General features: G+C 30.1%; 1 protein-coding gene across 1 annotated transcript; it reads right to left on the bottom strand.

Annotated features, from left to right (window-relative positions):
- Nucleotides 1-3,907: 3,907 nt before the first annotated feature.
- Nucleotides 3,908-23,879, bottom strand: LOC111706587 (glycine receptor subunit alpha-3). The gene is made up of 12 exons (XM_023479498.1): nt 23,792-23,879; nt 22,658-22,872; nt 22,510-22,598; nt 21,830-21,932; nt 20,574-20,638; nt 18,659-18,713; nt 14,534-14,660; nt 11,053-11,153; nt 6,070-6,144; nt 5,537-5,618; nt 5,102-5,213; nt 3,908-4,138 (listed from the first exon to the last, which is right to left on the bottom strand). Exons 2-12 carry the CDS (start codon nt 22,679-22,681, stop codon nt 4,093-4,095), a joined length of 879 nt encoding a protein of 292 aa, XP_023335266.1. The 5' UTR covers nt 22,682-22,872; nt 23,792-23,879; the 3' UTR covers nt 3,908-4,092.
- Nucleotides 23,880-25,707: the final 1,828 nt, after the last annotated feature.

The following is a 25,707-nucleotide window of genomic DNA, read 5'->3' as shown; positions in this document are numbered from 1 at the left end:
AAAGTACATCTGTATAGTTCTGAATTACAGCTGTATAGTACAGCAGATTAAAGTACATCTGTATAGTTCTGATATAAAGCTGTACATAATAACAGATTAAAGTATATCTGTATAATTCTGATATACAGCTGTAAAGTGTAAGTTATAACAGATTAAAGTACATCTGTATATTTCTGATATACAGCTTTACAGTATAGCAGAATAAAGTACATCTGTATAGTTCTGATATATAGCTGTACATAATAACAGATTAAAGTACATCTGTATAATTCTGATATACAGTTGTAAAGTGTAAGTTATAACAGATTAAAGTACATCTGTATATTTCTGATATACATCTATACAGTATAACAGATTAAAGTACATCTGTATAGTTCTGATATACAGCTGTACAGTATAACAGATTAAAGTACATCTGTATAGTTCTGATATACATCTGTACAGTATAACAGATTAAAGTACATCTGTATAGTTCTGATATATAGCTGTACATTATAACAGATTAAAGTACATCTGTATATTTCTGATATACAGCTGCAACGTATAACAGATTAAAGTACATCTGTATAATTCTGGTATCTCCACCAGAATACTGCTGTCCAGTATAAAAGATTAAAAATAAGAAAAAGAATGGGAAACAAACAAAGAAAAATCAAATCAGTTTTTGTAAATTTATCAGGCCGATTCCCTCCGTGGATGATTTTTGAGCAATTTTTCACTTTAGTAGATCCGTTGGTTGTACACTTTAGCTTTCTTATCTTGAGTTTAAGCAGGATAACAGTATACTCTAGTAGAGCTCCAAATACAAATATAATGCAGGCGATCACCCAGCATTCAATTGCAGTCAAACCCTCAGCCTGGAACAAAAATTCTAAAGGGATTGTTCGCGAAAATAAAGATAGGAATGTGATACTTGTACGAATAATTAATAATTTGGCAATAAAAGAATAAAACGTATAAATTGGAACCATACTTGTAAAAAATATGAATCTATAAAAGTCGTCGTAGAAATCTAATTTTTTTTGTGGGTAATCCTGGGTCGTCTCAGGCGCCGGTTTAAATTTTTATACAAGACATTCTTGTCAAACATACCATTTTGTTGTTAAGTTGATAAAACCATTGCAAAAGTAAAATTGGAATAACTTATGTTCTTATTTTCCAAATTGTTGGAACAGCATAATTTTGAAAAGAGTTTAAAAAGAGATGAGTTGTAAAGAGTTCCCTATTCAACTGTCATTTTAACACACAGTGAAAATCAAATTCTTTTCAGCATTCAGACATGTTCAAATAGAAAATTAATTCATCAAATTGTTATGTTAAAAACCGCCTGGGACTGACCACTATGTGACTCAAGGCAAAACTATTTTAGTAACTTCAATATCAATTTAAATATAAATTAAATCTAGTATTTCAAACTGTTTACCAGGAGGGAACCAGATTTAATAAAAACTTTAAGACTTTTTTTGAACCAGTTTTCTTCTCTTTGAATCGGGGGGCACTGAAGAAGCGGTTCAACTCCATCCAACGCGGTTCAACTACTTCAAAATTATAATTTAATCTAGTCTATGCGCTCTCACTTTGTACGTAAGTTTACCACACTTTAAACGTGTTTATTTCTGATCATTCCTTTATGTTTTCCCGTAGTAGAAATGCGCAAGTCGCTTTAATAGGGAACCCAATTGAAATAATAATGTTTCCAATTTATAAACATTAATATCTCATTCTTACTTGTTCACACAAGCTTTGAAGGGTACGGTTGTGAATCGGGCATTGCAATCTTTTCATGTATAGGGTTACTTGAAATTACCCTTACAATCCCTTGCTATAAACATTTCAAACCATGCACTCTGCTAGATCAAATAATCTAAATTTGAAATATCAAAGGTTTACATCATCAGATAAGAAAATTTTAGGTTGTGTCAAGAACTTAATTTTTTTTCGTAAAATTTTTTATTATTAAAATTTTAATAAATTTAATTACATTTTTCGAAAATAAATTTTAAAATAGATCCCACAGCTGTATGGTTGAAGTTTATTTAGGCTAAACTAAATAATATTTATTTATCTATCTGAATATTGAAGCCAAATCTAACTCCAACATTTGGGACATTTATTGCAATTTATTTTGTTTACTGTATCCCGAGATTATACGACGGAATGGTTGAAAGTGACATCTTATCTGTTTATAAAAATGTTGGGGAAACTCACTTAAAGTATAAATTCAGGGTTACATCACAGGATAAGATAACAACTTATAAAATATAATATGACGATCCTTAGGTTAAATACCGTCTTCTGACTTACAGGGTGTCCCACGAAACATGACAGTTGGTGAAAAGTTATGAAAGTCTTCTTCCATATGCTGTATTAGATATTAAAAACTTTTTGCAGTTTATTTAGCTTGAAAACCCGTTATTTAGATATATTTTACTTAGAAATCAATTTCACTATAATATGATTGCCAAAAAGTATTAAAATTCTCTTTGGTAACAAAGAACTTGATATATTATGGAAGAAGACATTCTAAACTATTCACCAACTGTTTTATTTCGTGGGACACTATGTACATGGCTTCTTTAATTACTTGGAAAGAAAGAAACAAGTTTACAGTTGAAGAAAATCGTAAAAATATTATTTGGTTATCAAGATGGAAATTATTGATTTACGAGAAATGGTTAAAAGGCTCAAGAGAAATAGCCAAACCATGAACGTGGTAATATGTTCAACCACTTCTATTCTCGTTCATAAATTTCGACCTTTGAACAATAGGAAAACAGAACTTGAGTGAGCTGAGCCTGTACGAAAAAATTTCTCTATGGTTGCCCAAAGGTTGAATCCATATATAAATAACAAAACGGATAGAACACTATATGTCGTCTTTTCAATATTAAAGAATTTTTTTTCGTTCATAATAACCGAAGACAGAAGCCCAAAAGAATTACGCGAAGGCAGCGTCAGATTACAAGACAGAGAGAGAGAGCATGCTCGTTACTCCTTTGGTCTTCTGGATCTGCAGGGTTATTGTGAACAAAAAACCTTGAATCTTGAAAAGACGACATCTAGTGCTCTATTTGCATTGTTATAAACCTATGGTGGCACCCTTACTTCATATTACATTTATGCAGTGGCCTTAACTTTGCTGAGCCATACATCGAAAGAATTCATCAAATGTCGTATTCTTCACTTTCTGATAATTGAATGTTACAGACATTTAGTTTTTTAATTAAATGATAATATGGAACTCTCTAAAACTGTTCCCGCATATTCATGGCTTAGCAAATACTGAGATTTACGTAAAATAGTATAAAACCCAATAAAAAATTGTCAAGACGCCATTTGATAAATTTCTTCGATATATGGATCATTTAGGGTTTCATTATGTTTAAGAAGAAGGAATGCAGCTTGAAAGTAATGTTTAAAAAGTAAGATCAACATCTTGGTGAAGTTGATTAAGTCTTAAGACTATGATTTCTGTTAATATTATCATTATTATCTAAATAATTATTATTATTAAAATTATTATTATTATTAGAATTATCATTATTATTAAAATTATCATTATTATTGTTATTATTATTATTATTATTATCAATATTACTGACCTTGTCTGAATAGTATTATGAATATTTATGAGAACAAGGAATATCGTGACCAGTAGGGTCATACGTCCAGGTATTATCTCAGGGTTTACCAGGAAACTACAATCAATCAATCAATTATCTGTCCAAGTATTATCTCAGGGTTTGCCAGGAAACTACAATCAATCAATTAATCATCTGTCCAGGTATTATCTCAGGGTTTACCAGGAAACTAGAATCAATCAATCATCTGTCCAGGTATTATCTCAGGGTTTACCAGGAAACTACAAACAATCAATCAATCATCTGTCCAAATATTATCTCAGGGTTTACCAGGAAACTACAATCAATCAATTAATCATCTGTCCAGGTATTATCTCAGGGTTTACCAGGAAACTAGAATCAATCAATCATCTGTCCAGTTATTATCTCAGGGTTTACCAGGAAACTTCACTCAATCAATCAATCATCTGTCCAAGTATTAACAAAGGGTTTACCAGGAAACTACAATCAATCAATTAATCATCTGTCCAGGTATTATCTCAGGGTTTACCAGGAAACTAAAATCAATCAATCAATCACTTAAACTAATATTTTTTATATATTAGGATATTACGAGTTCAAAATATACAAACAACAACTGAATTCTTCTTTATTTAAACCTTTAAACCTAATGAAAAAAACTTATTTAAAATATATGTACCCCCGTCCTCCACAGTGACAGTTGTGCACCTGTCAATAGTCCAAATTTATGGATTTGAGTCGCGTCTCAAATCCACCAAAAACCGGTTTCAATCGAGCGTCGGCTTAAATCTTGAAACATTGAATACAATTTTAAGTGAAACAAACCATGTTTGATCCGCGTCTCAAATTTAAGCCGCGGCTCAATTTCTTTAAAATCGGACTCTGATAAATAAACTTATTGATAACAACAGATAGCGACGGATTTGAATTTGGAAAACAAATTAAATAATGAAAATGAATTCGAATATCAAATGCCTTTAACAAGTCTAATCATGAAATACTTAAAAATCAATAATATCTTCCAAGGATAGATTATGCAATCAACTTAAAGGGACTGTACCCGATTTACCCTTAGAAGCTTTGTCTGATTAAGTATGAAATAGCTTTGTGTGTTTTTGTTTCTTTAAACTAATTATATTCACTTGTGGTTTCTCTTCAAAAGTGACTTGCGCATTTCTTGCTTTTAAGAAATAACGGAGAAATTCACACAAATAAACATTTTTGAGTCAGAAAGTCGATGTTGTCCTTCACATTTTTTATCAGATAAAGGTTTAAAGGGAACTGTTGTAAATCGGCCATTGCAACATTTGCATGGAAGTTCACTTGAAATTCCACTTAACACCATTAAAAGTTTTCGACCCGATGATAAACTAAGAAATTTTCAACCCGATGATACTATGATTATTCTCCAAATCATTTAAAGTTTTCAACCCGATGATAAAATAATTATTCTCCAAATCATTTAAAGTTTTCGAACCGATGATGAAATAACTATTAACCTGATCCATGAAACAATGACGAATAGTCCTGATGGAAGATAATAGGTAACAACATAGAAACTCATTTTACGAGTGAGGACCAACTCAAATCCTGTAGCACTGTAGTTCATACCTGACAATAGGATATTGGATCTCAAGGATAGAGATGGTCATCGTTTTTAAATACGAACAAAATTTTGAAAAACAAACGAAATTTTTAAGAACAAACGAAATTTTTGTGAACGAACAAAATTTTTGTGAACAAACAAAATTTTTGTGAACAAACAAAATTTTTGTGAACAAACAAATTTGTTGTTAACAAACAAAAGTTTTGTGAACAAACAAAATGTTTGTAAACGGACAAAATTTTTGTAAACGAACAAAATTTTTTAGTACTCATTTTCATGGTTATAGCGGGGTGTGGGCACATTATTTCTAAGTGATAATTATCCTTTCCTATGGCCATATAATGCGTGTCTCTATCCTTTAAAGCACTGAATGCTATCTGATAATCAAGGATAGATTTTATACTTGTATCCTATTTTAATATTTGTTTTTAAAATTTATTTAATTGTTTCCTTTGTTCTGTCCTAATTATTTAAATCAAAGATGAAAAATAACTTTTAAGTTTTGTTTTATCTAAAATTATTTAATCTTTCTGCAAAGTTAAAGAGGTGTTAAATTTTACTTAAATTTTTTTTTCAGTTTTAGTTATTGATTTTGATTTTTTTACATCAGTAAAAAACAAATTTTGTTAAGACGATTGTCTTTTAGATATATATATCATTGATATATAGTACGAACTTACGAAGTGTGTCCAAAAGGGTATTATATATTTTACAAAAATATTGTTAACTTTTTTCTCTGTTAAAAGCAAAAGTTCAAACATATTTTGCCCCACTTACTTGTTCGGGGTCATTTTTGATGTAACTTTGCTTCTTTAAGGAATTATAAATATTATGTTTTTTTTTAAATCGACAAATATTTTCCTTTGGCACGAACTCGTTCTGAAATGCCATCTTGCTCATGTCGTAGTTAAAGCTCCCCACCTGGAACTTACACACCTGAAACAACAAGAGTTAGATCACTTTTGAACCCGTTTTTATCAAATATATTTTCTTCTTTCTTCCTTGTGCTAGGGTTAATATCTAAAGAATATAAGCCACCATGCAAACTAGACACAAGGAGAAGGTTAAATTGATGCGATATTACTGATCCAACTTTATGACCTCGTAGCTCATCAAGTTTTGATAAGGAAAAACCTATATTACGGTTTTATATTAGAAATTCAAAACATTTTTGTTCTTCTCAATCAAAAACGGAGTATATGATCGATAAATATAAGATTTTAATCTTTTCGTTAATTTGTCGTGAAGTATGTTAATATATCCCGGACCGTGATTCCAAACCGAGACAAATATTTTCTAGCCCCGGTCTGTAATCGTTACCCAGCACATTTTATGCGAAAAATATATATGTGTTTTTTTGTTGGCTTTGAATAGCAGATCTGGATGTGACTGATTGTTTAGACGTAGCTCAATGTGCGTTGTAACTTGGTAAAATTTGCATTGTCAAATTTATTAGAATATTTTAAAATTTACACTCTAATCATTTAAAAATTAGGAAATTAGGGTGTTAATTTAAATCTTTTAATAAAATTTTGTTTTAAATAAAAAAATATATATCAAATACCAACTTACAGTAGTTTAATTTTCTTCTGTAGTTATGTTTTTAATTTATAAAGATTTTTGATACGAAACCAAACAAGGCGTTTAAAAAACTGTTGCATTGTAAATATATGTTAATATATTAAGTATAACATATATGACTAGGCTTTTAGGGGTTTCAGATTTTTTTTTTGCAATTTTGATATTTTGATGGTACATAACCTTCCCTGGGGTCATTTGAGGTCCAACACAAAAATTGAACCCAATCGGTTCAGCTGTTTTGAGGTTTATTGGATTCAAACAATTCACCAGCACAGACAAGCAAAGTATATACATTTATATATTTAGAAAACAAATCTTGTGCATCTTGAATGGAAATAATTGTAAACGTAACTTTTTGAGTATAGAGTGGCATTTACACATAATCCATCAGATAAAGGATGTATTCTCTAAATTATATAAGGTCCCTCTAAATATAGTTTAAACATTTGAACAAATTTTGGTTTTGAAATTGGAATTTCTTATGTTGAATTTAATCTTTTCTTGTTACATATATATATCTAGTCTTTTATCAAACCAGGCTGCAGTAAATATATATTATGCATGTATCTTACATTTCATATTTTATCATATTCAAAATTCTAAATATTTTCACGTCAAACTAAAGTAAAGAAAGAAATCCTTCATAATTTTTGCCCTTAGAAAGGTTTAAATAGTATCAAACTAGATATCTGTCATAAAAATCATTCCAGTTTAAAGGGTCTATTAAAATTTAGTCCACAGTCCCTTTAAACAGTGTGAACCAAGAGAAAAAGGCACAATTACTACATTAACTTTATAATATTAGATTAATAAAACATTTCTCCAGCTGAACCCTACAAAACAAACTTGTTTATATATTCCCAGGAAACAAAAAGTTTTTAACTATTATTACGCTTTATATCTTTCCTCCATATATACTATGTTATTCTATATAGGGCTACCACTAATTATTAGAAAATGTTTTTAAACTATAATTATTCTTTACATCTTTCCTCACTATAATGGTATTCGTTTTTTGTTACATATCTTTAATTCTCAACATGTTGCTCGTAATTCTTTACATATCTTTAATTCTCAAAATTTTGCCCGTTTTTCTTTACATATCTTTAATTCTCAACATGTTGCTCGTAATTCTTTACGTATCTATAATTATCAACATTTTTCTCGTAATTTTTACATACCTATAATGCTCATCATTTTACTAATTTTTCTTAACATATCTTTAATTATCAACATGTTGCTCGTAATTCTTTCCCTATCTATAATTCTCAACATTTTGCTAATTTCTTCTTTACATATCTTTACTTCTCAACATTTTACTCGTAATTCTTTACATATATTTAATTCTCAACATTTTTCTCGTAATTCTTTACATACCTATAATGCTCAACATTTTACTAATTTTTCTTAACATATCTTTAATTCTCAACATGTTGCTCGTAATTCTTTACGTATCTATAATTATCAACATTATTCTCGTAATTCTTTACATACCTATAATGCTCAACATTTTACTAATTTTTCTTTACATATCTATAATTCTCAACATTTTACTCGTTTTTCTTTACATATCTATAATTCTCAACATTTTACTCGTTTTTCTTTTCATATCTTTAATTCTCAACATGTTGCTCGTAATTCTTTACATATCTATAATTCTCAACATTTTACTCGTTTTTCTTTTCATATCTATAATTCTCAAAATTTTTCTCGTTTTTCTTTACATTTCTATAATTTCTCAAAATTTTGCTCGTTTTTCTTTTCATATCTATAATTCTCAAAATTTTTCTCGTTTTTCTTTACTTATCTATAATTCTCAACATTTTGCCTCTTTTTTTGTATATTTTCTTTTTGATTTTCGTTTTGCATTCCCTTTGCACTGTACGATTTTGTTGTCCTTTGTTTTATTCCCCTTTCCGTTTCCAATTGTTTACCTATTCTTGGAGTAGGAACGTTTTAGATTTATCCTTTGCTCTAATTCTTTTGAAAAGTTTTCAGAAGATTTATTATACTGAGTCTTGTAGTAGAAGTATAACTATAGAGTATAGACACATAAATAAAAACTATTGAGTTCACAAAGGGCGGGGGCGGGGCGACTTTTGTCACCCCTTTCTCAAAAGTCAAAGCTTTACTTTAAAATGGCATTGAAAGGTTTATGATCTGTGAATTTTGACAAATTTTGTCTGGAAAATTTATTTTTGTAAATCCACCAATTTAAACAGAAAAATCCACGAAAATTTGAAATATGACGACTTGAAAAGCAACAGGAAAAGGCTTAACTTAGAGGCGCAATGTTATTAACTTAATTCGTACAATCACAAATAACTGCCATCTTAAGGGATTACTTGTTCAATAGTTTTAACTTAAGATCAGATCAGAAATAGAAATCTCCAGATATCTTTAAAAAAAAAACATCTTTCTGCTAAATCTACACAAGACATGTGTTAAATTTTCTGTCTGAAAAACAAGCACAGTATAATACAAGATTTGAATAATACACCCTAAATATTTAAAGAACATTTTATTCAACAAATCTAAATACATCATCGTTTAGATTCCATCTCACAATTTATCATCAACATTTTCAAAACTTTGACACACCAAAAGGGAAAGTACGCGTAAATTAAAGTAACCCCCCATGCAAAGATGGAAACGCCCGATTCACTAGGAGACCTTTTAAACCTTTATCTTATTAATGAAACTGGTCAAATGAAATTCAGGGAATAGGAATAAAAGGAAAGGAAATGGCTCAAGTCTGGCATGAGAAAGCCAGTCGCACTGCTTTGCAGTGTAAGGTTCGGTAAACCTTACACACACTCTTTTGGTACAGACACACATCATGACATACAGTTAATTAATAATTAAGCTTGAATAACGACAAGTTTATTGTAATCTTTAATCAAATTATATTCTTTGCATGAAAATTTGGCCTATAGTGTTGACTTATATATATAAATAATATTTTACATGTATATTAAACTTTTTTAAAGTAAACAATTAACATTAAACAAATGTACTTTCCTAGACTGTTACAACTACCGAGATTCGTATGTACTGTATATACCTACAGACACACCCCCATGACGTTTCCACCCCCTGTTGAAATTAGGTTTACAGTCCCTTTAAATTACAGTTTTTTTGGTTTATAACAATCTTTTATATTAAATCAATAAATAATTAAAGAAATTTTTTGTGAAAAAATAAGATTAAACATTGTGCCCAATTCCCCCCCCCCAAAAAAAAAGTTCAAGGATGAAAAGTCTTATCATCTTTTGCACTCAAAACTTCCTAACAGAATGGGAGATAAATGGCATTTGAAAGGAGGAGTTAGAAAAAAGGCCGTGGAGCAAAAATATCTATAACACAAATTTAAGTTTAAAGTTATATAAATGTAGGCTTTTGCTTACAAATTTAATTTTTTATTATTAATGTATTTTAAAAAAATTTGGCATGAAACCGATATTTTTTTCATCTAACACATTTATTTTAAAATGTATTTACTTGTCTATTATAAATACTAAACTGCAAAACTATTTTTTTATCGAAAATATATATCCATTTGAGATACTTTTTAACTTTTTTAGTTTTCCATTTATTTTATTTTCTTTTGTAATTTGAAAATATATAATATATGCATAGTGGTGGGTTGTGGTTAAACTGCACTGTATTTAAATGAGTTAAATTTGCACACATGTCCTTTTTTCTATACTTACAGAAACTTTAGACGAATTTTCAAGTGATCATCCACTTTCAAACCACAACAGGCGGCGCCTTTTAAACTTTGTATGATCTAGAGTGAATGAGATATTCATGCTTTTAACTTAAAAATTATTTATTTTAAATTTTCTTGAACGGAAACAATGGAGATAAGTGTTAGAGTTAAAAACAAATTTAGAAGTCTTTATAAAGTGACTGGCGGTTTTTTAAAGCTAGAACAATTCGACAATATCCTATAATTGATAATACAAAATTTGAAAAGTGTGCCTTTGACTCTTCCTTTAACTAAACTTCATCTTCTTTGGAAAATTAACGAAATTTTTTAGATATAGATTTATTTAAAACCCAGATATCCATTATTAAAAACTGGTTCTTTATCATCAAAAATATGAATATGTGGATATTCATATTTGGTAAAAATCTTGATATCCATTCTATTAAACCTTCAATTTCTATGCGTAGTAAACATCTAGTATCCCTGGGTCCATGTAGATATAGCTGAATATCCATTGGAAATTTGTTATCTATGGATCCATTTAAAAATACCTGAATATCCATTGGAAAAGCATTGAAGCGCATTGGGCAGATAAAGGTGATTCTTGTAGCTAGAGCATACATTACTTCCAGGTTTGAGTCTATCCAGATACCTATACAATATATTACTTTAAGGTTCGAGTCTATCCAGATTCCTATACAATACATTACTTCCAGGTTCGAGTCTATCCAGATACCTATACAATACATTACTTCCAGGTTCGAGTCTATCCAGATACCTATACAATACATTACTTCCAGGTTCGAGTCTATCCAGATACCTATACAATACATTACTTCCAGGTTCGAGTCTATCCAGATATCTATAAAATACATTACTTCCAGGTTCGAGTCTATCCAGATATCTATACAATACATTACTTCCAGGTTCGAGTCTATCCAGATATCGTTACAATACATTAATTCCAGGTTCGAGTCTATCCAGATACTTATACAATACATTTCTTCCAGGTTCGAGTCTATCCAGATACCTATACAATACATTACTTCCAGGTTCGAGTCTATCCAGATACCTATAAACTACATTACTTCCAGATTCGAGTCTATACATCTACATTTAAATCACGGTTCAAGTCTATCCAGATACATTTACATAAAGGTTCGAGTCTATCCATATATGCAGCGCGAGATGCCGTGTATAAAAAAACATAAGAAAAAAGTGTTTTACATCAGAAGATAAATTATTTATTATCTTTTTATCCATACGCTGCAGATGTTTTGTTCAAGGATGTGTGTATACGATGCATAACTAATTTGACTGCTTATTAGAACACCAATCATTACACCAATATGTATTCAGACCATCATTAATAAAAATTATATAATTCATAAGAGTTAGAACCATAAATCTGGGTAACAGAAAGACGACGTATAGGCAATCTTATGTGTAGTTATGTTATTAAATAGGTTTATATTACGCTTGTAGCACGGTACCAGTACAACAAAATGGCGGTTTTTTTTACAATTTTTTCGACTAAATTTTTCTCTTTAAAATATTTTCCACTTTGTGAGTTTAATGCGGTAGTTATTCCAAAATAACAATGCTAATACAGTGTTCAATATGAATATTCATAATTCTAAACATAAATGAACATTTGGAAGTCATGAATAACGGAAAATTGAAAGCCCAATATTCCCGGGACTATACACTTAATTTCAAGTAACAGTCTATTTAACGAGTGGCATTTCTGATTCACAACGGTACCCTTAAGAGCTTAGTTAGTCAAAGAGTATTTTCTTTTTTTTAAAGTTAAGTATTTTAATTGTGTACTTTCTATGACTTACAAATTTCTGCAACAGAATTTAGAAACAAACAATATGGAGGAAAGCTGAAAAACGAATATTTTCGACATTTATCTATATAATAAAGCTCTTCGCTCATATATATACATATATGTATGTATGTATATGTATATAGATATATATAGATATATAGAAAGAATTCATGAATTTAGTTGTAAACACACTTTTACCCTCCAGTTTTATCTACAGTACTTTCTTTAACAATTTCTTTAACAATTTATTTGAAACATTTAAAAACATTTAACCTAAAATGTTCACGGAAAACTGCAAAGGAATTAAATTTTTGTCACAAACTCTGATTTTCTCATTATTTAGATTATATATTATAATGCTGATTAGATTTCTTTTTAAAGCAAGTTTATGAAATTAGAGATTATGAGAATGAATATTAGGAGGCACAATAAATAATTGATATCGATACTTTTAATATCATTCCTATATTTAAACAAAACAAATCTAAACTACACCATTAATCTATGTAATATGTATGTTATGTATATCTAAACTACACCATTAATCTATGTAATATGTATGTTATGTATATCTAAAGGGTGATTTTTAAAAGTCGATTCTTTCCATTTTTGCTAAATTGGATGAAAATTTTACAATTTTGAAAAAGAAAGTCACCAAATTTCTAACTTACTGTCTAACAATTGATAATTCCTAAAGAAGTTATGTCTACAACCAGGAAAAAAAAATTAGATCTCCCTGAAACAGGTTCAAACAGTGTTAAAAAAACGTAGCTTTTCTCCATATTCTCCCAAAAAATAATTTTTTCAAATTTTTTAAATTATGGTTTCTGATATCACCTTTTAAAATATTAAATTCGTCCTCCATGTGGAAATTTTCCAAATATCGGGTTCGAAGTTTGAAAGTTGTTTGAGAGCCTCCTTAAACAGAGAAAGATTTACAATGCTAGAGATCATTAATTCCTTTATCAAATGTCATGTAATAACGAGTTAGTTCTAATCTAAGAATTAAAGCTTCACAGCCCAGTATATTAAACATGTTTGGTAAAATCCTTTAAAATTTGCTTTCCTGAAATTTATGAGCATGGGCCTGTGTGTCTAGGGAACAATAAGTTTTATATATATATATATTGGTTGGACAGAATTGGCTAACATTTTTCGAGGATATTCATGTACTGGGGGGTAACAAAAAGCTGAACATTTTGTATTTCTTCAAAATAAAGTTTTTTTAAATTCAAATTTAATTTTTTCAAAATTAAAAAAAATGTTTTTGATGCGGTTTAAAATTCTACGGGCAACACCGGGCACTTTAGCTAGTGCTTTTGAAATAACAACAATAGTTTTTTCTAACAAAAAAAAGATTTGATCTGGATCTAAATTGTTTTTAAGAATTGGAGGATAAACTGTGAACAATGACTCTCTTGCTGACTTTTAAAGTGTAAAATATGTTTATGACTTATGCATTAAAATTCATGAAAGCAGCCGCAGAAGAACAATAAAATGCATTTATTTCAAGGACACATATTTTATTAAAAATAAACTGATAAGCATAATGCGCTGTTCATTTTAAATATATTTACACACTGCAAAAGTGTGTTTTTAATTGGGCCGTAAATATAAATGTGCTCTACTGTTGAAAAAGTTCTTTTAAATCATATTAAAATGATAAACAATTATATAAGAAATATTAAAATGATAAACAATTATATAAGAAATATTAAAATGACAAACAATTATATAAGAAATATTAAAATGATAAACAATTATATAAGAAATATTAAAATGATAAACAATTATATAAGAAATATTAAAATAATAAACAATTATATAAGAAATATTAAAATGATAAACAATTATATAAGAAATATTAAAATGATAAACAATTATACAAGAAATTCTTTATTTAAGTTTTTTTCATACTGTGGTTAATTTCTATTAGCCATGTATAAGATTTTTAGATTCTATTAAAGTTTGATGTTATGGTATCGAAATGTTCTGATATCCTATCAAATATGTTCCTCTGAATCCATGATGATCAGAAGAAATATATCCAGCGAATTAGGAGAGACGTACTAATATTTTTAATAGGTCGACTAAATATCGTCGATTATTTTCAATAAGTGAAACACAACGCTAGAATTTTTTATAACAGCTAGGAGGAAGACATTTTTAAAAAACATAAAAAAAAGATATTTAATCACCTTCAAGTTTGGAGAGAACACTGTGAGTCTCAAATGATTTTAGATTAAGAATTTCAACATCTGGTAGCCACAACTGATGTAGTATATTCAGGTTTATAGCGGTCAATGTCGGTGCATCAAAATCCTCCTAAATATGGTTCATAGCGGTCAATGTCGTTAAATTCAAAACCTCCTAAATATATGGTTTATAGCAGTCAATGTCTGTGCATCCAAATCCTCCTGAATATATTGTTTATAGCGGTCAATTTTGGTGCAACCAAATCCTCCTGAATATATAGTTTAAAGTGGTCAATGACGGTGCAACCAAATCCTCCTGAATATATAGTTTAAAGTGGTCAATGACGGTGCAACCAAATCCTCCTGAATATATTGTTTATAGCAGTCAATGTCGGTGCAACCAAATCCTCCTGAATATATTGTTTATAGCAGTCATTGTCGGTGCAACCAAACCCTCCTGAATATATTGTTTATAGCAGTCAATGTCCTTGCAAACAAATCCTCCTGAATATATTGTTTATAGTGGTCAATTTCGGTGCAACCAAATCCTCCTGAATATATTGTTTATAGCGGTCAATGTCGGTGCAACCAAATCCTCCTTAATATATAATTTATAGCGGTCAATGTCGGTGCAACCAAATCTTCCTGAATATATAATTTATAGCCGTCAATGTCGGTGCAACCAGATCTTCCTAAATATATTGTTTATAGCGGTCAATGTTGGTGCAACCAAATCCTCCTAAATATATGGTTTATAGCGGTCAATGTCGGTGCAACCAAATCTTCCTGAACATATAGTTTATAGCGGTCAATGAAGGTGCATTCAAATCCTCCTAAATATAGTGTTTACAGCGATCAATGTTGGTGCATCCAAATCCTCCAAAAATATAGTTGATAGCGGCCAATGTCGATGCATTCAAATCTTTCTAAATATATGGTTTATAAAGGTCAATGTTGGTGCATCCAAATATACCTAAAAATATGGTTTAAAGCGGTCAATGTTGGTGCAACCAAATCCTCCTAAATATATAGTTTATAGCGGTCAATGTCGGTGCATCCAAATCCTCCTAAATATATGGTTTATAGCGGTCAATGTTGGTGCATCAATAACCTTCTAAATCAAACATTTTTAAAATTTATTTTGTACATCTAACAGGCAACTCAATAATTGAGAATTAATCGGAATTTTATCTATGCAGTCCTTTAATGCGTTTAGTGACTTCTAAGTATTTGTAGATTTGAGGCATTAGAAGCTTGAAAGTAGAATTTTAAAGCGTTGCTATTTAAAAGATTAAATAATCTTTCCAAGACGTGTTAATGGTCATCTGTGGAAGATTTTTAAATCCACCAAATTTCTCCATAAATCATGAAAAGTTTAGGTAACCCCTTTAAAATATTATAAATCTATGCATGTTGCGAACTCTACCAAATACATGCCTGGAGTTTCAAGCCAATTTTGCATACTAATACTTGCATATTTAAAGAAAGGGGGGAGGGGGACGTGTTTTTTATAGATTTAAAATGAAACTTGTCATAAAAGACTTTTTGCGTGTCAACGCAAAAATACTTTATAAAATATTTAAATTTTTTAATATCAAAAATATTAAAAACCAGGCTTTGAGGGCTTCGCGCCCCTCTCTTAGCAACAATTTTAGCGTTTAGTGTTAAAGGGACAGACCGGCTGTGTAAGGTAGTTGAACTGAGTAAACAGTATTGTGGAAAGCTTTTTTAGGATTCATTTGAGACATACAGAACTTCTTAAAGATCTGTAAATCCTGAGTTTGAGCCCAAATTCGACGTTCAAAACTCTACTTTGGGGTTGGATACGTTTTCAGAATCGGGTTTTTTAAATATTAAATACATGTGTTAAATGAATCCTAAAGAAGCTTTATAATGATCTACTTGATAGTTTGGCAACGACATAAACAAGTTTAAGTTGCAGTGAACCAAGACTGCAACTGTATAAAATCTGTACAGTCGTCTTTAAAATATTTTTCTGTGTGGGTAACCTTCCCTAGTTTGCTATGTACAGAAGTTAAAAGTTTTCTATTCTTTTCTATTTATTTTTAATTTTAAGAACAATTGTTGTTTATTAGTCTCGTCAAGATGGATAATATTAAAGTAAACGAGCTTAATATCTGGACAATTTAAAGGAATATTAGAATATTTAGAATATTCCTGGGATATTTTAAATGAAAAATGTCAGAAACAAATATGTTTTATAGATAAGCATAAAGAATTAAGATATATGGATCAAAACAACGTTTGTTTGGGAAAATATTCTTTAGGGGTAACAACAAAAAATTTGACTTTAAAGGAACTGTTCGTGAAAAATGAAAAGGGGTATAGACTTACGGCAAAAAATAAGCGCATTTGATCGCTATTCTTGCTTATATCTGTTGCGTCTATAAGAAGAAAATTGTTAAAAACGACTCATACCGAAGAACGTAGCGGTCATACAAATTCTGGAAGTTGCAGTATTCTACTCGGATTGTAGAATCAATTTAATTCCAAACAAATCATTTAGATATAACAACCTATTATCATCGATAATTTTTCGAAACATATTCGTATATAGTTGATATATCATAATATTCTTGATTTTTTAAAATTAATATTTAGCTTACAGCTTGTTTTCACGGCTGGCGATGGATTTATAAACATTCCTATTCCTGGAAAATATGAAAATATCGTCTGCATTATCAAAAATCCTCGAAACAGGAATAAATGTTTTCAAAAGTACCTATCAGATCATAAAAAAAACATAAAAAATATTATGAAATATCAATTATATACGAACACATCGAAAAATTGATTTTTTTACAATCCGAGTCGTATACTGCAACTTTGTATGGACGCTACGTTCTTCGGTATGAGTGGTTTTTAACAATTTTCTCCTTATAGACGCAACATATTGAACTAAGACAAGTTGCAATCAAAAGCGATTATTTTTCGATGTAAGCCTATGCCACCTTTTATTTTTCGCGAACACTGCCTTTCATAATGACTGCATATATTTAACAAACGCAACTGATCAGTCCATAATTTTAAATGAATTCATTCACAATAAATATTTTGAATTGTTTAATTTAAAAAGATTGTGATTCAGCTTCTTAAAAAATTTGATTACAAAAATAGACATATAAAAATTTTGATATTGCGCAGAAAAATGCAATAAATGAGTAAAATGTTTGCATGCTTTTAATTTGAAGAGTTATAGGGCTTCATAAGTCTGATCTTTGTCTTGTTAACTCTGTTGAAGAAGAAATAACATGTGTATTAAATAGAAAATTATAAGTAAAAAAATGTATTCTTTAGATAATTTACGGAAACAAGAAATTCTTAAATCTTTAAAAACTCTGTCTTCAGTGACCGTTTTTAGAATTCCTATTAATTTGATCACGATGATCATCTTCCTACTATTTGGTAAAAAAAACTGCCCTTTTAGTACAGAGCCCTTTAAAAACCTCTTGAAAGTTTGTTAAACTATGCTTAAAAACCTAACAGTTTGTTAAACTATCCTTAAAATTAACAGATGGTAAAACTATACTTAAAAACCTAACAGTTTGTTAAACTATCCTTAAAAACAGTTTGTTAAACTATCCTTAAAATTAACAGATGGTTAATCTATCCTCAAAAACCTAACAGTTTGTTGAACTATCCTTAAAAACCCAACAGTGTGTTAAACTTTCCTTAAAAACCCAACAGTTTGTTAAACTTTCCTTAAAAACCTAACAGTTTGTTAAACTATCCTTCAAAACCTAACAGATGGTTAATCTATCCTTAAAAACCTAACAGTTTGTTAAATTATCCTTAAAAAACTAACAGTTTGTTAAACTATCCTTAAAAACCTAACAGTTTGTTAAATTATCCTTAAAAATCTAACAGTTTGTTAAACTATCCTTCAAAATCTAACAGTTTGTTAAATTATCCTTAAAAATCTAACAATTTGTTAAACTATTCTTAAAAATCTAACAGTTTGTTAAACTATCCTTAAAAATCTAACAGTTTGTTAAACTATCCTTAAAAAACTAACAGTTTGTTAAACTATCCTTAAAAATCTGACAGTTTGTTAAACTATCCTTAAAAATCTAACAGTTTGTTAAACTATCCTTGAAAAAAGATTACCTCGCTGTCTGGGTCTGGCTCCCCTTCTTTACTGTAATCTTTGCTCACTAACAACCTTATCAAAAAATTATTCGATAAACAAACTTTAACGAAATTATTTGAAGTGAAATCAGAAATGAGTTTGTAAGAAAGTTTTGTGCAGAGCAGCGAAAATGTACACGGGCAATATTAAAGAATAAATTAGCTTTTTTGAAAATCAAAGGATTCATTTTGGCAAAAAAGTTAAAGAACAGAGATAAAAGACTTGCAAGTTAAAAATTATCAAAGGTCTACTTCATCAGAGCTGGGAACTTTAGAAATGGCGGATATCAGGATTAATGCTTAGTCCTCTCTTTTTGCTAATCTCGAGACTAACATAATCTTGAGATTAAATATTTAGATCAACAATTTTCATTCTAAGAACGCCAGATTTGTTCGTTTTCTCGACTGGAAGGGTCTTCACTTAATTTCTCACTTATTAATAGATTAGTTAAAATTAGTTGAAAACAATCTCAAACATATTATTAAATATTTTTCTTCACCCGATTAATTTACAAAATGGCCGACAAAATATTCTTTATTTCTTAGAAATTGCAGATTTCTCTCTTGGGATAGAATTCATTTTCAAGACTGTCATTAGTCAATAAAATTTGAGAAGTACATTCCTGCACTCTTAATGAACGGATATCTAAAGCGAGAGAAAAAGAGAGTATTAAGGACTAACATTAAAAGTTTCCTGCAGTTGATATTCGGATTAAGTAGTTGTGTTTAATGGTTATCCATTCTTAAGTTCCCAGCTCAGGTTGCAGAGATAAAGCGATTAGAAAAATAGAATTTTCCAGGTAATATTTTCAGAGATAGAAACTTTTGCGTTTATATTGTTAATTTTAAACACTTGATCTTGATATCTGATGTGGACACTTTTTAATTTGAGAATAAATATACTTGATCCCTCAATTTAGGTTTTCCTATGCAGGTTTAGCCCCCATGGGATATCACAGAGGAATTAAAATAATCCTTAAGTCTGCATAAGATGGAAATCAATGCTTTACGTTGAAGTACGCATTTAACTTGAAGTTAAACTAAAACTTACCTAGGATCTCTCCACTTTACGTTAAAATACGCATTTGAAGTTGAACTGAAACTTAACTATGATCTCTACACTTTACGTTAAAATACGCATTTAACTTGAAGTTGAACTAAAACTTACCTATGATCTCTCCACTTCAAGTTAAAATACGCATTTAACTTGAAGTTGAACTAAAACTTACCTAGGATCTCTCCACTTCAAGTTAAAATACGCATTTAACTTGAAGTTGAACTAAAACTTACCTAGGATCTCTCCACTTTACGTTAAAATACGCATTTAACTTGAAGTTGAACTAAAATTACCTATGATCTCTCCACTTCAAGTTAAAATACGCATTTAACTTGAAGTTGAACTAAAACTTACCTAGGATCTCTTCACTTAACGTTTAAATACGCATTTAACTTGAAGTTGAACTAAAGCTTACCTAGGATCTCTCCACTTCAAGTTAAAATACGCATTTAACTTGAAGTTGAACTAAAACTTACCTAGGATCTCTTCACTTAACGTTTAAATACGCATTTGAAGTTAAACTAAAACTTACCTAGGATCTATCCACTTCAAGTTAAAATACGCATTTAACTTGGAGTTGAACTAAAACTTACATAGTATCTCTCCACTTTACGTTTAAAAACGCATTTAACTTGAAGTTGAACTAAAACTTACCTAGGATCTCTTCACTTAACGTTTAAATACGCATTTAACTTGAAGTTGAACTAAAACTTACCTAGGATCTATCCACTTCAAGTTAAAATACGCATTTAACTTGAAGTTGAACTAAAACTTACCTAGGATCTCTCCACTTCAAGTTAAAATACGCATTTAACTTGAAGTTGAACGAAAGCTTACCTAGGATCTCTCCACTTTACGTTAAAATACGCATTTATGGTTATTGAGAAATCTTTGTCAGAAACCTTCCAGGATAAATTCACTTTATACCATTAGAGTAAATAATTTTTAAACCAGGGGGGGGGGGAGCAAAACTTTTAATCTGTTTAAAACGTTCTTATCCGGTTATTCTTCCCCCCTGGTGCGGCCGTTGAGTCGGTGGACTGGGACTCCTGTCTCTTTAAAGGGACTGTAAGTGTAGTTTCAAGTGACTGGCCATGCAAAGATGGCAATGCCCGATTTACACGGTACCATTGAAAGCTTTGTCTGAACAAGTATAAATTATATATCCATGTTTTTGTTTCTTTAAACTGTTTATTTTAATTTGCGGTTTGATTTTTGAGCCAGAAAAACGACGGTATCTTCCTCATTTTTGATCAGATTAAAGTTTAAGGATCCTGTTGTAAACCGAGTATTGTCATCTTTGCATGGAGGTTCCCTACCTTTGAACTACCCATACAATCCCTTAAATTACGTTCATACATATCTTTTGGTGAAATTCTCGCTTTTTCCTGAAATTAAACTTTGATTCTTCAATTTGAAAGTTTAAGCTGCATCTATCAAGTTCAGACGTGGTTAAGTATTTTCACAATCAAAAGTTTTAGATTTATATCAATGACCAAGTAGTAATTGGTATGGGCATTGGGGAACCCGAACTAACCAAATTTTATTTAATCGCATGTTGGTCTGTAAGTCAACAATCTTTTAAAAATTACAGAGTGAGTGGTCAAATTGTGATGAAAAGGGACAGCTTGCAGGGAAAATTTTTCTGGATTGAAGATTTTTCTGAATAAAGATTTTTCTGAATGAAGATTTTTCTGAATGAAGGTTTTTCTGAATTAAGATTTTTCTGAATGAAGGTTTTTCTGGGTGAAGATTTTTCTAATTGAAGATTTTTCTGAACAAAGATTTTTCTAATTGAAGATTTTTCTGAATGAAGATTTTTCTGAACAAAGATTTTTCTGAACAAAGATTTTTCTGAATGAAGATTTTTCTGAACAGAGATTTTTCTGAACGAAGATTTTTCTGAATGCTCAGAGAGAGAGAGATCTAACGAAATCGTTATTTAAAAGAAAAAACGCACGAAAAGGGTCGTTCACAAGCGATTAACAAACGTAATGAAGAAAGCCGAATGTGTCCATCTATTAATGGTTTTCATAAAACGTTCTTGTAGAAATAAAAAAGGGACTGTGAGCTGGTTTAAAAGTGAATTCTTCCTTTGGAATATCCTTGATATCAACTCCAATGGTGACCAAGGTGGGGTTCTTCATGTCCGGTAGATCGTACTTCTGGTAATTCATCGGGACACAGATACGTTGCCTAGACAATATTCAAAACTTTAAAGGGACTGTTATTGGAATTTTAAGTACCCTTCAGTTAAAGAGAGGCATGTCTGATTTAGAACAGTATTCTTGAAACTTTTATCTGATCAATAATGTGGAAGACAACGTTGTTTTTCTGGATAGAAAGTGTTTAATTCTGCTAAATTCTCCATAGGTTCTAAACCAAGAAATGTGCAAGTTACGTTTGCATAACACCACTGCAAATGGAAATAGCCAGTTTTCAAAAAAAAAGAAAATTTTGCAGCATATCAGAAAAAATCCAATTTTTGCAAATATTATATAAATAAAGTAGTCTCTCTATAAATTGACTTGTAGATTTCTGACTACAGAAGCAATCCAGAAATTTTTGAGAACTTATCCCACTTTAAGCCAGAAAACCGAAAAAATTTTACCCCCAAAATTGATCAGATAAAGGTTTAAAAAGTACCATTGGCATGCCCCCATTTAAATGGAGGGTCACTTAAAATTCCTACAACAGTCCCTTTCAGAAAAAAAATGCATCTACCAAACTCTTTTTCTAATAAATTGTTATCTTTTTGTATTTTGGTACCAACCTGCCCCCTACAGCGCATATTTTCTCATTTTCAGTCTGGTTTCTTGAACTCTGATAGGATTTATTGATTATAAGAACCACAAAGAACATCTACAAAAGTTAGGTTTATTAAATAAATTTTTTTTTTTAAATTCAATATTTTTTCTTACCCAAAAAAATGTGACGCATTCCATGGTTATAAAATTTAGAAAATTAGACCAGGAAGCTATTGATTTTGTTCTTAGCCAATCAGAAGCTAAAATTCTGTCTTGTTTAGGGCCCAGCCAATCAGAATCGAGTATCTTGTCCTGTCTAGGGCCCAGCCAATCAGGATTAACTATCCTGTCCTGTCTAGGCCCGATCAATCAGCAAAGCAAATTCTTAACTGAAAAAAAAATTAAATTAAATTTTTAAATGTGACGAACATTGGGCAATTTTAATTGTAGTATTACAAAATACGCCGGTTGAAAAATGGAAAAGCCATTTGAAATTTCTTTTTTGTAAATCAAAAAAATTTTCAAAATGTGCATATAAATGTTTTAATTCTGTTTTAGAGAACTACAATTTTTTATTTAGTGTTCGATGTTTCTAACTTGAAAGTACATTAAATAAATTTATTTGCAAATGCCCCCCCCCCTTTACACAAACAAGCTCTGATTGCAGTCCTTCAATCTTAAAGTTGAGTAACACATTTATGACAAAGGTTAATCAGTGTACAGTCCTGGAGCCAAGGGTTGCCAAGGGACAATTTAGCTTGTTAGTCCAATTTGGACTTCTGTGCAGCAAACTTCAAAGCTTCGTTAAATATGAAATTTTAGAATAAATTTCCTGTTCTATTGTGGAACCAGAGAAATTAAGTTTATTTTTATTTACTGCAGGGTCCACAGAGTCCAGATATTTTTATACAAAATATTTGGTTTATTTTTCGGGGCCTTAATATAAAAAGATCATAACATTTATATAACTGGACATATTATTTGCAGTAAAAAAAGAATGATTTAAAACATATTATATTTATTTTTATAATAAAGATGTTCAACGGTGTTAGGTTTGAAAAATATAAGAATCGAAAACGAATTTTCAAAATATTGTTTAATTGAGATTTATCGTAATTCTAAAACCCTGAAAATGATTCACCTAAGACGAAAAATGATTTACCTAGGACGGACAAATGATTCACCAAGGACGGAAAAATGAGGACGGAAAAATTATTTACCTAGGACGAAAAATTGATTTACCTAGGACGGAAAAATGATTTACCTAGGACGGAAAAATGATTTACCTAGGACAGAAAAATTATTTACCTAGGACGGAAAAGGATCAATTACTGGATTTCTTTTTCTCCAGGTATCCGAGAAGGGGTTTCTCTCTTTCTTCCAGTTGTTCCATTCTGAATCTGAAAATTAAAACTTAAAAGAATTCAATTTGAAATTTTAAAATTCCAGCATTGTAAATCCTTAAGGCTTGATATTCAATGTTTGATTAGAGTGAAGGGGGGGGGGGTGACCCCAAGAATGCATAAATCTTTAATTGGTTAAAAGAGGTGATTTCTCTATACTTGAAAGAATGATCATTTTCGATATTATACTTGCAATGAATTGACCTTTAAGGCAGTGCTACGGTTTGAATCTGTAATTTTAATATTGCTATTTTGTTATTTTTGGCTCAACATTTATATGAAAGGTTTTTTAGAGAGCCATCGAAGCTGTTGAGCTTATTTTTAATTGTATGTATTGTAAGTTCCTTCCACTTTACAATATAAAATTTTACAATAAAATTTAAATATGTTTTGTGAAAACAAATGTTTTTCACAATACAAAAAAGGCAAATTTATTTGGAACACAATTTTGGAATATTTTAAACATCTCAGATTCTGGTGGAGCCATTTTGAAGCCAAAAAACCTAGAGAAAAAACTTAAAGGGACTGTAGACGTATTTCCAAGTGTCCTTTTTTTCAAGGACTGACATGCCCGATTCCATAGAGAATAGAATATATATTAGAGGGAATTTAGAGAATCTCTCGGTATGAATTTGTTCAGTCCCTTTCAGCCTGAAAGGGAGTTCAAAGTGTACAAATCATGTAAATGTTCACAAATGATATGCAGTAGAGTACATTAATACAGTATATACCCTAGACTATTCATTTCAATTTCGAATTTTTTAAAGCTGTTAAATAAACTTTATATTGAATTAGGTGAATAAAAAACATCATTTGATTTATAGTTATAACGGAAAATCATCGTTTGTAAAGTGAAAGGCATATAGTCTATGTTAAATGATCATTGGTCAATTTTATGAAACCAGCCTATTTTCTTTTAACATTAATTTTAGATTTTCTATAAAATGATATTCCAGAGCCCAAAAGGTTATATAGCATAAATATGTGAAGTACACCTGCAGTATGGAAACAGTACAACAAAATGGCCGTTTTACACTTTTTTCTAGTAAATTCCCCTCTAATATATATTCTATTCTCTTTGCCCAATTTACAAAAGTACCATTTTAAACCATACAAGGATATAAATGAGATATCCATTTTTTCAGCTAAAAAATTAGATTTTCTAAACTGTGGGTTCTTTGTAAGAGTGACTTTGCCCATTTCTAGTTACTCCTGAGTAAAGTAATCCTGGCGAGAACATGATACTGTTTACTCTAGAGAAAAAGAAGAGGAAAAGAGATGGGGGGGGGGGGGTTTTTCCATATGTTACTCTTTCAGCATTTATAGGGCGCTTTGTAGCCGTTTTTTCAGTAAAAACTTGAATTTCTGTAAACAAATTTGTGTGTTCATATTTTTTTATTTTCGAAAAAACAGCTTGACTAACCCCAATCCTCGTTTGGCAATCTATTTATTTACAATATCTATTTAAAGTTAATAATACTACCATATGTTACTTTCCTAGAAAGATAAAGACGAAAACAATTTTCCCTTGTTTTACATATATCTCCTATGATGTGTAAATTCAATTTATGTGGAATATTTCTCTTCTTTAATAAAATATATATCCCTGATCCCCCCAGAGCTTTTATAAAATATGAAAATATATATTTCTTGTAAATTCAATTATATCCAACAGAGACATATATGTAAATGTATATATTATATAGACTGTCTTGGGACGTGAAGAAAAGAACAAAATATGTTTTATTTAAAGGGACTGTAGGTCTAATGGGACTGTAGGTCTAAAGGGACTGTAGGTCTAAAGGGACTGTAGGTCTAAAG

This window comes from Eurytemora carolleeae, unplaced genomic scaffold, assembly GCF_000591075.1.
Source record: "Eurytemora carolleeae unplaced genomic scaffold, Eaff_2.0 scaffold743, whole genome shotgun sequence".
NCBI lineage: Eukaryota > Metazoa > Arthropoda > Copepoda > Calanoida > Temoridae > Eurytemora > Eurytemora carolleeae.
The sequence above is the reverse complement of the archived record's forward strand: the minus strand, read 5'-3'. Positions and strand labels throughout refer to the sequence as shown.